At 42.2% G+C, this 13747-nt stretch overlaps 1 protein-coding gene across 1 annotated transcript; it reads right to left on the minus strand.

Moving 5' to 3' along the window:
• Positions 1–6382: 6382 nt before the first annotated feature.
• Positions 6383–12664, minus strand: LOC134082278 (glial fibrillary acidic protein-like). The gene is made up of 10 exons (XM_062537927.1): positions 12444–12664; positions 11171–11327; positions 8355–8504; positions 8071–8190; positions 7893–7988; positions 7655–7789; positions 7432–7542; positions 7180–7290; positions 6946–7070; positions 6383–6707 (listed from the first exon to the last, which is right to left on the minus strand). Exons 1-10 carry the CDS (start codon positions 12662–12664, stop codon positions 6383–6385), a joined length of 1551 nt encoding a protein of 516 aa, XP_062393911.1.
• Between the last annotated feature and the right edge of the window lie 1083 nt (positions 12665–13747).

The raw sequence follows: 13747 nt of genomic DNA on the forward strand, positions 1-13747 counted from the left end.
AATGGCGAAATATCCCTTTAACACGTAGGGTTACCAAAGGGGCAGGCAGATTTTTATTTTTAAAGGCCAGCTATTTCATGGATCCAGGATATTGTCCCTTGGCCGTTGGAATTAAAATAGCCCCACATCATCACATACCCTTCATGTGATTTTTCCAGTAGGCCTATTAGCCTGTTTGATGCTCATTGAGCTCAATGCAAATCAAACAGGCTAATAGGCCTACTGGAAAAAACACCATGCCAATCTCTAGCTATGGTGAACGGTATGTGATGATTGATGTGGGGCTATTTAAATTCCATTTTCATGAAAAAAATCCAAAAATATTCATACCCTTTTTAAAATAATCAGTGCAAACATCTTTTTTTGCATTTACAGCTCTAAAATATCTTGTGCTCACTTTTTTTGATGGATTGAGGTCTGGATTCTGTCTGGGCCGCTCGAAAATGTTGATATTGTTCTCTGTTTCTTGCCTTGTTCGGCTATTTTGGATCATTGCGTGTAATTCTGTGTGACTTTTTGTGATGTCAGGTACACACTATCAGGAATGATATCACTCTACTGAATAAGAGCAATGCTGTTCCTCAGAGGCTTATCAGTGAAGTGGTTCTCAGGTAAGATCAATACAAAATGAAGCAATTATACAAAAAGCTGCACCCCACCCAGGTGTGGCATCCAGTCTGTACTGATTAGTTACAAGGAACAGCACAAGGGCAATTTTACATCTTTGTTGTATGTACATAACCAGGGTTAAACTTCCTGATTCTGCATGTATAAAAATCGTTAACACTCCAACGGCCACAAAGCTCCAAAGAAAAGACAGAGAAACACAGAGAAATACAGCAACAGGTATGTTTTTCTTTCAGCAGTATGTTGTGCCATTGATTTTTCCATTTGTTTTAATTTTGTATTAGGAGTTTACACTTTTACCATACTACCTATAGAAGATTTTCACCTTCACAAAGCCAATCTGATGGTAAACAAACTTGTATTAGGCAAATTGTTCACCTATAGCGTAGGCTACAGCATAGACGTACCAAGTCGCTACCGAAAAAATCAGCCATGCAACTTCAAGATCAGCTTTCTGACAAATCTCACAAACATCACCATGTCAGTGGATATAGCTTTTTGGAGGTAGTCTTTGCCTGTTGTTAATCCTTCACCTCTACAACAAAAGCATTTTCATTGTGTCCAGGGAGATAAGTCACAAGAAGTTTGCTATTTACAACACAGTAAAATATACTGTAAATATATCGCAGAGGGAGCTCTACAATTGCCAAGACTACTACCTAAACCTGTGTAGTGTAGCCTACCTTTCAAGAGAATATTGTTATTGTCTAAAATACTCTATATTTTTGTTTTTTGAATCTCTTGAATTCCTTAAACTTAAAGTATACAGGAATATATTCCTTAAGTATAACTTCTGTCATGCAGATGCTCTGATACTTTATGTAAGGGATAATGAACGACGCGCCGTGCGTTTATAGGAAAATAATGCACGTTCGAAGTGGTAATAAGGACCCGACGCCGCAGGCGGAGGGGACTTTACACTTCGATAAGTGCATTATTTTCCTATAAACGCACAGGGCGCGGAGTTGATTATCCCGCTTATACCACTGCTACTATCATTTTCGTTTATATTGCCGCTGTCTTAGATACAACGTTGCTGTTTTTACTGTTACATTCACATTGGCGAATTGATATTCAATTGTAATAAGCCCAAAATAACGAACTACTTCATAGCCGTGCGGTATATAGAAAAATAATGCACGTTCCAAATAGCGCATCACAATAGGAAATTTGACCAAGCAGTGGTATAATCAAATTTATGTGACTATGATGTTACCAGGTGATTGATGGTTGCATTTCAGTAAGAATTGTATTCACATGAGGATTCAGCATCACTCTTTAAATCCTGTTCCACTTGTCTTTTAGCTGCAATAAATAATGGGGAACCACTCAACACACCAAATAACACAAGGTGTTAGCACGTCAGTGGGCTCGACAACGACAGTGTCCAACAATATGGATAATAATATTGGGTTGGATCACAATAGCGGAACGGTCACAAACGTCATCGGAAATAATCTTGCGCTCAATGCCACTGGGATACCCATCCGGTTGTACTACAGTGGGGATAAGATGCAACCAGAGGACATGGTGGCAAAATCTGAGGGGAAAAAGATGAATTTCAAGGCCAAGTCTCCTGGCAGCTACGTATGCATCCCACCGAACCACTACTTGTCTTTTTCGGGAGAAGGGGTGAAATATGCCAACGTCTATTTGGAGGGCTCCACTGGCAGTGGTGAATGCGTGAAGACCATTGCTGAGAATTACAACATCCCCAACAACAAGTCCTTTATTGTGACTGCAAACCACGAGATCAAGTTCCAGAAAGACGGGGGAGCCATTGGAGAAGACGAGGATGGCATCAGACATGGCCAGCAAAAATAAGTGCATCAAAGAAACATAAATTAGAGTGATCATCTCTTTGAGCAATTTCTGGGATATTTAAAGTTGATTAAATGCTGTATGTGTGTGTATTCTCTGATTAGAATTAAACAACATAACATCATTTTGAATTTTCCCTAATAAAGTATCTATCTATCTATCTATCTATCATGGTTCTTTCAAGCCAAAACTCACATCAACCATCTTAACCTTACTTGAGAAAATTCAATAAACTCTAACAATAAATTGTTTTCTTTCTCTGGTTTGAATCAGCCAGACACTTAAATAATCAGTCCAGCCGAGTCATAAAAAACATGTAGTGCATATTGAGGTGAATTATGTTAATTGCATGTATTAACATGTTATGTTATGTTGCATGTAGTTTGGCAACATTTGCCATCTAAGGAGACAAAAAAAGCCTTTTTTTTGTATTTAGCAAGAGCAGTAAAGGTCAGGTGTATATGTTGTCAGGGTAATGCGCAAGCTGTGTTGCAGATGTTGGTCAAGTCAGGTTTATTCCATCCATTGAGATGGAAATTGCAGTGCCCATACCCGCCTTACTGCTCATAAAACAGTTCAGAAAGGAAAAAAAAACATACATATATACGTTGTGTATTGAACACTAATAAAGTAATAAAGTAACTGTTTAAGCAGACAACTGAAATAGTAGAGCAGCTCGAAGAATAGTATCTTTTATTTAACACATCACTATAACATTAGCCAACATGGCAGTTTTAAGAGAGCGCCCCAGTAGGCGGATACTCGTATTTATACTTATACAAACAAACCAATGAGAGACCTCCACTATCTCATTACCAATCAGGATGGCAAAAACTATTAAAGCAATATCTCTGTGTGTAGAACACCACAATATATAAATAAATTATCATCATAAATACAGTACAAAAAGAGCATAAATACAATACACATAGACTACATGCTCTTATGGGAATTTAACATAGGGGTCAAATACTTATGCCTCCTGTATTTAAGGAAGAAAATGTATTTAAATACGATACATTCTTCAATCACAAAGAAAATTGGTGTCATTAGCAGTTGGATTTTTACTAATTTAATTAAGGCATTAAGGTCAATTGTCAAAAGATGATTTTATATTCCTCTTTCATGAAATCATCAATTCATCAGCATTTCGTGTTTATGTGGGTTATCTTTGTCAGATATTAAAATTAGATTATCTGAAACATTTTAGTGTGACAAATATGCAAAAATAGAAGAATTCAGGAAGGGGGCAAATACTTTTTCACAGCACTGTGTGTGTGTGTGTGTGTGTGTGTATGTATGTGTATTGTTGTGATGTTATGAGATGTATACATGAAAAAAAAAACCATGATGAACTCATCAGTCATGTCACTGAAATGAAATCAAAGATCCTTAAAGCCTACCTTACATTGCCAGACTTTGCAAAGATTTGGAAAAGATTTTTGAAAGACTACAGTCTCAGACCCTCTCACATCTAAAGACAATTCATTGAGCTTTTAGTCACAGGCCAGTCTCAGATTAGGATTTTGCAAAGACTGTAGGTCACTATTTACAAGACTGCTGCTAGATTCCTTAAAATTATTTCCATCGTGCACTAGGCTACACGTCATCATCAACAGGAACTCACGTGATAGCCTACTCATATCAAAGTCATTTTTTCGCGTTTCTGCAGCATTGTTTCATGTGTGACATCCCTAACAGATACAGAGCTGTTCTGTCACGTAGAATAATTAGACTAATAATTTATAAGAAATGAAATAACAAAAAATCATATAAGCTACAGCTGTTGCCTATTTTGCCCCTTCCTGTTTCATGTTGGACCTAGGTCACGATTGGTCTTTCATGTTCACGTCACTATTTGCATGAGCCACGACTGAAAAGACTTCCGATAATATCAAACATGTTTGATATTGTCGTAACGGCAAAACTAGAAAAAGACTGCCTCCGACGGACTTAAAACTGTTAAGATTGGCACCTTACACTAGACGATTTAGATGACGGGAGCGCGCCGAGATTTTAGTACAACTCCCAAGATTTCCGCCCGATTTTGGAAATGTAGTCGCCGACTGCTAAAACAGACCAAAATCGTGCAATGTAAGCCAGCCTTAAGGCGTAGCAAGATACGTCGTCGTAGTTCATGTCTATGGGCGCAAAACAGGGATCACTTCCTCTGCATAAAGGGGGTGTGTCATGCGTGTCAATAGGCGCGTTCAAGTTGGCTGCGCAGCACAAAAACTGCGCAGCACAAGATGCACGTGGTTAAAAATCTGTCCACGATGGTCTAGATGGGCGTGTTTTCGACTCGGCAGTCGGTATCACATGGCCTCAACTTATCGCGGGAGCAAGGCGTGGCCAGGCGGCTGCTCCGCAAAAGAGCAGCCGGTCTGGAGGTACTGCGGAGAGCAGCGGAGCCTAGACCCTGCCTTCATGACGTCAGGACTTTGCCCTAATTGGCTTTTACATCCCTGACGTATGTGCAGGTGTTTAGATGCCTCCTCATATCCACAAGGGTCCGTGCGGGTCCGTGCCTCGTGATTCGTCACATGGTCAAGTCTAGCCAAGTCTACACTACGGGAAGTAGAGAGTGTACAACTTCATAGCAGCGTTTGCATCCCCGCCCCTGCTGCCACCGGCAGCTCTCGTTGCTGCAAAAGGTCATTTGGAGTTGAACTTGAACACGGCTATTGACGTATTCATGGGTTACATCAGGTCCCTTTCCACAGGTGTATTTAATCAAGCACTCGATTATCAATGCAATTGCTATCAGTTGCTTGATGATGTTCCAAAATAATCTTGCTGCTCTTTCAAGCCTTCTACATTTATTAATTCTAATATGGAACGTGACACACACAAAGCATGTACACTTTCAAGGAATTGAATAAAAACATCAATGGAATAATGGAAATATGTCGCTGCTCTCATTAAGTTACCCCAGTGCCATCTGATCGTCGTTAGCACAAATCAGGATTTGGTTCAGCTGGCTGGCTAATGTGTTGTCAAGGTAGAGCGTACGTAGCAACTGGCCAACATCAGCAGAATAAACAAGAGGGGCACACCTGATATAAAATCGATTTTCTCCAGACTGGAATGCTCAAAAATGCTAAAAATGCACCTGAAGTGGTCAGAAGGGGTTGAGGGTCATGAAACCGTGCCAAAAATTCACATTCCTAACTCTAGAGAGCGGAGATCTTAGCATATACTTGACATTCTGATCTATGTCCATAGACTTCAATGGAACAGTTGCTGCCTCTGCTCTGCATAAAGGGGGATTTTGACCCCCCCTCTTGTGATTCGGGTTCCAGGAAGTGGCTTCTCATGAAGTATCTTGCTCCGCCCCTTAATGATCTTTGATGAAATGAATGACAAGACAAGTGAACTGAATGCTGAGAGCGTTTATTTAATCTTAGTAGTAAGGCACGCAGAATGTCTTCACAAAACCTCAGTCAACTTGAGATGGACAAACACAGAAGCAGGGAAAAGCATCTTGGAAACGCTGACATCTTCATGGTGTCGTGCCCGGGTCAGAGGTCAAAGACTAGAGCCCGGGCCACCAGTGTAAGGTCAAGGGTGAGTGGACAGGGCCGGCCGGTCAGTCGCCCCTCTCGCTCTATTCCTCTTCTTCGTCAGCGGCTCCCTCAATGATGTAGCTGCGCTCCTGTGTGTCACTCTCAAGTGTGTCCTCGGTTTTAACTGTTTTAAATGACAGGGCAGAAATACAAATGAGAAAAACAAGTGGAACATTCAGCACACCCACTTAGACCTACATGAAATGTTTTTTTTTTTTTTTTCAATACACATTGAAGTTTTCTTAAAACTGAATCCATGGTTTAATTTAAGGTTCAATGCCTGTACAGCACCCCAGCCCCATGTGTGTAAGAGGAGGCCCTAGTGAGTGTGTGATTGGGGTGTGGCGCTCCTATTCCTCTGGTTACGGTTACCTGATGAGGACGGTCTTCCTCTCGGTCACCTCCACTGCCTGCTCCTCAGAGTAGGTAGTGATGGTCTCGCCGTGGACGCCATTTCCCAGGGCCGCTCCAAGGCTTCCATTTCCATTGGCTGCTCCACCACTTCCGTCAGCAAGACCACTGGCTGCCATTCCCAGGTGGGCAGCCATTCCAGCTGCTACTTCGACTGCAGCTTCAGCCCCCATTCCGGCCCCAATTCCAGCCACCATGGCTCCGGCTCCACTGATGGCTTTCATGCTCATCAGTCCCTGCACTATGGTGGTGATGCGCACGTCCTCACCCTCAATGAGTTTCCTATGCAAGGAAGACACAGTGTCACTGTTACAAGAATTGCAAATGTGTTTACAGATCGATCAAATGCGCAAGTGCGAAAAATACAAAGGGGAAAAGATTTTTTTTAAAATTGAGAAACCAAGGAGTTATAACATAGGAGCTCATTACAGTTCAAAATAAGCTAAATCAATTTTGCTTGGGCTCCATATTAATGCAATTGTGAAATATGACGTGTGACCAACTGCAGCACATCACATGCCTGTATGTTGTGATCTCAATCTCCAGGCTCATCTTCACATTGAGCAAGTCCTGGTACTCCATCAGCAGCTGAGCGATTTTCCCCTTCGTGGATTTCAGTTCCGACTGAAGAGCCTCGATCCTGGCCTAGAATCATCATTAATAGTATTATTTTCCCCGAGTACCTTTTTGTAGGCAAGAAATAAACTGCGCTCATGTAATCATTTGAGCTATTCAAACTGAACTGTGGACTCACCTGGAGAGCCTCCAGCTCTTTTTTGTGTCTCTCTTGAGCTTCAAGAATCTGTGCTTCGAGAGCATCGTTTTTAGTCTTCAGACCATCCAGGTCTCGCTCCCTGTCTTGAATCTGTAAATACAGAAGGGCTATTTACGGCTATGCCAATCAAATGGTGCCTATTTTACCAGCAATTAATATGTTTTATTATGCAATTAATATGTTAAGTCTGAGATTTGCTGAAATGCAACAGCCCAGGGACAACAGGCCTACATCTTTTTTGGCCGTTGAAATCTCCTCTCTGGCACCACGAATCCTGTCCACATGTTTGGTGGATTTGTTGTTTAAATCGTCGAATTTTGAATTGTACCATGAGTCCATTTTCTGAAAAAGACAAAAAATACACTTGAAATGCAAATATATTAATGTGTATTATTTTGTGTAAATTGTTGATGTCCTCCTTTTATGGGGCTTTTTTTTTTAAGTTGAAGCCTACCTGAAGATTATTTGCTGCGATGGTGTCGTACTCGTTCTGAATCTGCTTCAGAGCATCCGAGAGATCAGGAAGGCCGTAGGCGCCTTGGGCGGAGGCATGGGCAGCGTAGATCTGTTTCATGAGGTCCTCGATTTCCTGTTTGAATTGCATCATTTCAAGCAATTTATTACAATACAGAAACCACAAAATCATGGCTATGTTGGTGACTATAATTTCGATAATGGATCAATTAACGCACCTGTCTTTGAATTCTCTTCAGGAACTCAATCTCGGCCTCCAGGTTGTCAAGTTGTTTCTCCAAAGCAATGCGGGCGGAGGTGGCTGCGTCAATATCCTGTATGCATATGGTTAAAAGTAAGCCACTCCAGATATAAATCAATTAAAAATATTAATCAAATTAAAGGTGATTGGCTTACAGGGCGGAAGTTCTCCAGGTCCATCTCGGCCTTCTTCCTCAGCTCCACAGCCTCCTCATATTTGGCCTTCATTATCTCCAGATGTCCAGCCATGGCATCTTTAGCAGCAACAGCCAGGTCCTTAAGAATGAAAACAAAACAATGAGAACATCAACAGTTGGAACTTGCTACATACTGTATATCAATGGATCTGTAGTCACCAATTAGGTACAGTATGTGTTTGTGGAGACATCTTTAATTAAATACCGGCTGACGTGGCTGTCATGTAACTGAATCAGACATACCCGCTCCCTCCTCATTTGTTCTGCAAGTTTCCTCAGCTCTTTCAGCTGCTCTTCATACAGCATGCGCAGGCCCGTGGGTTTCAGGAACCGGTTCTGGAGGGCCTCGATTTCTGTCTCCAGCAGCTTATTCTGCTGCTCCAGTGACCGGACCTTTGGAGACAGGAGGACACATAAATTATGGCCCCTATGTGCGAGCGAATATGCTCGATGGCCAAAGAAGAGCAAGTAATGCGCTGCTCTGTCTTTGAAGGCGCATTTAGACGCAGCCAGTCTGTACCACACACTCAAGTGTGTACAAATCAGACAAAAGCTGTGTCTCATTCCAGGGGCTGCGTGGTTCTAAGGCCGGATTCGTAGACCGGTTGCGTCATAGTGGCGCGCCTAGTACTGTCCCATTCCGTGGGCTCCTTCGAATGCGGCCGACAAACCCACCCTTCTTTTCCCCGAAACGGAGTGTGCATCGGATGTATGCTTCGCGGCCTACCTGGCCACCAAGATTCGATACGTTTATGACGTTTCATTGAGTTTCATTGAGTTGGCGAGATAGTCGGCAGAGGAGTTACCTACACGTTTAAACATTTAATAAACGTTAATAATATTTAAATGAAGTTATTATATATTTTCAGTTAAGTTTCAAAATAACTTTTTGAAATGTGAACTATGCTTAAACGATGTCGCCGATTTCCGTAGGCTATCAAAATAATCACTTCCTAAATAAAGCTCAAACATTGGCCTTTCACTTTCAAATGATCAAGTCATATGCCAATTAACATTATGCTCAGATAATCACTAGTGAGTAGGCCTAGGCTAGTCTATTATAATTGGTTCCCACTAGAAGATCGTTATTAAACATCATGGAAAGAATCAATGTTGGTTGATGGCCGTTTGCGTAAAGTCCAAGGGTGAATGACATCCACCAAATGTTTCTTAAAGCATTTGTTGGTGACATCTAGGCTAGCCTAATGGAAACTAGATTGAATTTGATAGATTACAAATGTGTCCCTAGCAAATTAAGTAGCAAATACAATTCCATCAGTTCAAAAACTGAATTAACCACAGCCTGCACACACGATGCCGCTGGAGATAGTTTTCGTGTAGGCTATATAATCAGTAGCCTAAGCCTAATGAAAGCAAGTCTGATCACTAATTGTAAACCTGCAATAATAGAATGCCTAACGTAGAAAGAGAGAGAGAGAGAGAGAGAGAGAGAGAGAGAGAGAGAGAGAGAGAGAGAGAGAGAGAAAAGGAGTGCTGCGTTAGGTCGCTTAATTAAAGTAATAAACAGCTCTTCGGGAACGGACACAAATAGAATTGAAACAAACTGCGACTGTCCTGTAGCCTATGTAAAGTTTATTGGTGATAAAGTTTGTAGAAGGCAGTAGGCTAGTCAGAGGTCCGAGGCACACCGATTAAGTGAAAACATTTTTAAAAATCGTTTATTTCATTGGATAGTTAGCGCGTTTCGACTTATATGAGAGCGCATCTTCTGCCGTTATGAGACTGCCCTTCAACAGGAGCGGGGCAATCAAATAGAGTAGGCTAACCTACCTTTGTAACCTACTATTTTATGTGGCAAATGCATGTGATGCTTTGTGCATGATCGAGATATGTAAAGAGATGGCCTATAGGCTAAACATGATATAAACCTACAAACAGCACTTGCGCAAGAGATCAACTTCTGCTAAATGGATAACATGGATATGATCATCAGCTGAGCCTCAATGACGTTTGTCAACGTTGCAATGGAGCTACAAGCTAGGTCAGTTAACGACGAAGTCCAATAGTTATGCATTTAAGCCTGCAAACGACCAGCATAAGTTCACATCAGCTGATCACAGCTCGTTATCCTGCAATTCCATAGCCAGTTATCTAAACTGTTGTATTCCCTCCGATGTTTTTGAAATTATGTCAAGCAGCGAAAGCAATTACGCTAGCCATGCCCATCTGTACCCTACCTGTAAAGTTTGGTTTTAACCAGGCTAGAAAGAAAAAGGGCAAGGCTACTCACATGAACGCTATCCAACTCCCTTTGAAATAACCATCTCTTGAAAGTATAGCCTAATGCGACAGTTGTGTGGCCGCTTTTAGCCGGTGGTTTAACAAATTATTTTAAATTGGAGATGGACAAGGCAAGCATAGAATGCGGCCATATAGGCTATCCTCCTATCACTGTTTTGACTAGTCTTATAATAAAATAAGATTGGCATTGCCTATGCCACATTAATTCCTTGATAACGTTTCCTCTGCACTGAATGTTATTCTAAGCGTCTGCTAAATAAAAAATAAAACATCGAATAGATGATTGTTCTCAGTCAGTAGTATACTGTTGTAACCTATGAGTTAAATGTAGGCTAAAATGTTTTGATGACATGGGCGTGTTGAAAGATGCTTTTCACGCAGCCTGAGTTTGACAGATCAGTAGGCCAAGCTCGGACTCATGACGTAACAGAGCCGTTCTTTTGGGCTAGACCGTCCCGTTTAAAAAACCGTTGGTCCAGCTAGGTCGGGTCTATGCGGTCACAGAAGACCAGTGCTAGGTAGCACGAATGCTCCGAAGCATCCAGCCCCTGAAATGAGACACAGCTAAAGACTGCCAAAGATGGGCCTAGGAAACACGACTCAATTCCAGGACAATCAAATATGCAATGAATTAGTCACTGAATTTAAACATTTGTGATAATAGGTCTTTAATATGCTATGGTTAGAGATTATTCTTTATTCCATAATGGTACTTTCAAAAAACAAGTTGGATGTAAGGTGTACATTAAAGGGGAATGTACTGTAGTGTAAGAGAACGCAAAGGTGGATCCACTTGCCTTCTCGATGTATGCAGCCAGCCTGTCGTTCAGCACGACCATCTCCTTGCGCTCGCCGGTGCGAGTGTTGAGGAATTCCTGATTCTCGGCGGCAGCTGCGTCCAGATCTATCTCTTCTCCATTGGCGCCCACACAGACGGAGCCCATGCTTGCGCCGCTACAGTTCAACACATGCATGACCGAGAATTTGTTATTGCCAGAGCATGGTATGACATCTATAGAGGTGTCAATCACTGAAAACTTGTTAACCTCTCAATCATTTAATTGTATCCAGTCATATTTACCACTGAAAAACATTTGAATTCTGATGGTTGAAAAAACCAATATGATACCATTATCTACTAGACTTAAAGAGTCACTTCACCCCATAACTCCACCCACTTCACATTTCTGAAAACGGCTTTGAAAATGGGCGAGACGTTCTGAAATTTGGAGAGAGAGTGCAGCACTGCTGCAACCAATCAACCATGGTGATTTCGCGTCAATCTGGGAATGAGCGCTGCAGACATGGCTTATCACAGGTAGGCTAATCAGGGCAGCAGGTGTTGGGGCGTTTCAGTCCTAATTTGTAACGACCCGGTGACGTAGTGTCGGACTAGAAGTGCAGGACAACGTCAGCATTCCAATAGTATTTTGGACCAACATGCCATGGCATGTTTTCAAACGGTAGTATGCGCGAGAGAGCAATATCTCCAATACAAAATCAGACGAAATGTTACTTTTGTCGAGAAACACGATTTTTGTCAATATTAACCCTGGTAATAGTACAGTTCACCACTTACAAGTATTTTCAATCAATCAACAGCTCAAAAAACCTATTTTAGGGTGCAGTGACCCTTTAAATGTAGAGGATTTTCTGCTTAGACTAGTGTATAGCAATATTGTGAAGGCTGCAGACTCTAGTGTAGGCAAATTATGTTGCATCTTTTCTGTGAAACATTGGGCCTCATTCACATGCATTCTTAAAAAGCAACGTGCTGATATATTTTTTAAAAATGTTTTTTTAAATGATTAAATTATAATTATTCATTTTCTTTTAATGAAATAAATCCCATTATTTTACAAAGCGTTGATGTGCAGGAAGGAGAGAACAACTCCTGTGGCTAGTTAGGCCATAAACAAATAAAAGAAAAAATGTTGAACAGATTTAGACACAATTTTAGGTATTTAGATGTTTTCATGTTAACCCCCTTAAAAGTAAAACCCTCTGACCTAACAAACCACATTAGCCCTGCATGTGAAACAAACAGCATCATGGTGGGGTGGAGCTCACCTCGCCATCAGGGACCTCCGGGAGGAGGAGACAGCCCTGCGTCCCATCGCCATGCCGTTGGCAGCTGAGGCTGCGGCCGAGCGGGAGTAGCTAGCGGAGCGCTGCTGGCGGGCAGGAGAGGCGCTGGACACCCTCACCTGGAGCGCGGTGGAGGACGAGGAGGTGGTGCATTCCTCGAAACGTCTGCGGTACGACGAGATCCTTTCTGGGCTGTGACTCATCTTGGCTGCTGTGTGTCCGGAGCTCTGGAGCTTTCTCTCTCTCTCGGTGTCTCTTCCTCCTGGAGGTGGCTGCTTTGGCTGAGGAGAGCTGGGCTGCTGAGTGCTGTCTCTTCGGCTCTCTCAGCGCCCTTCTTATACCCAGAGCGGCGGCCCAGCCCTGAGCATGAGCCAGCACCTCTGGAATGTCGAACCTCAGCACCACAGCACCCGTCCCACCACAGAGCCTTCTGCCAGGGGCCCGTCGGGAGATTGATGGGCTGAAAGACCGCCAGGCATTGGGTGCCATTAAGTAACAGCTTCAGCAACTAGGTGATGAGCCTTAATGGAGACAAGGCCCCAGTCCACAAATCAGCCTTGCTCTTCAAACCCCTTTCAAGCTACTGTGTAACGTGACTGAAAATGGAATATAATCACTTCAATTCATCATCGTGGAGAGAACTCGTGACCATTTGACAGTACTTTGCAAAGTACTTTGCAAGACGAGTTGTTCCTCATCTCTCTTCACCATCCTGATTAGATGGTTCTTCACAATTAACTCTTAACTGATTCTGCTTGGGCTATCTGACAAATAGTCTTAACCCTGGGGAAGGTATCTCAGTAGTTGGCAAGTGATCTGACTGCGATTAGCGTCAATGTTATGCCTACCTGGATGACACTGAATTTTGAAATCATAAGGCTGACAGCCACCTATGACCTGTTGTGTTCATTTTGGCATAAATTGGTAGTCTGGCTATTACCATACTAAGCTCAATCTTTTAAGATTGAACATTAGTTTGGGGAGTCTGCATTTTATTTCTACTGAACAAAAGGCGTTATCAATGGGCATAGTTCAAATGACTCATACACTTGGATAGTCCTTCAACCAATCAGACAAATGATCCTGGTGCACCTGTTCGATAAGCCAGTTTGTGATTGGACTCAGCAAACGCGGAAAGGAAGCAGGAGAGATATATGTGCAGGTTTCCAGCCTGAGCTGCAGGGCAAAATCCAAATTGCCGGCAAATCAGGCTGGGTTTACCCAGCCTAACTATTTAGGACATAGGTGAGTGGATTGTTATCCAAACTTTGCCCTGTAGAGGTAGT

This window comes from Sardina pilchardus, chromosome 6 (genome assembly GCF_963854185.1).
Source record: "Sardina pilchardus chromosome 6, fSarPil1.1, whole genome shotgun sequence".
Classification (NCBI taxonomy): domain Eukaryota; kingdom Metazoa; phylum Chordata; class Actinopteri; order Clupeiformes; family Clupeidae; genus Sardina; species Sardina pilchardus.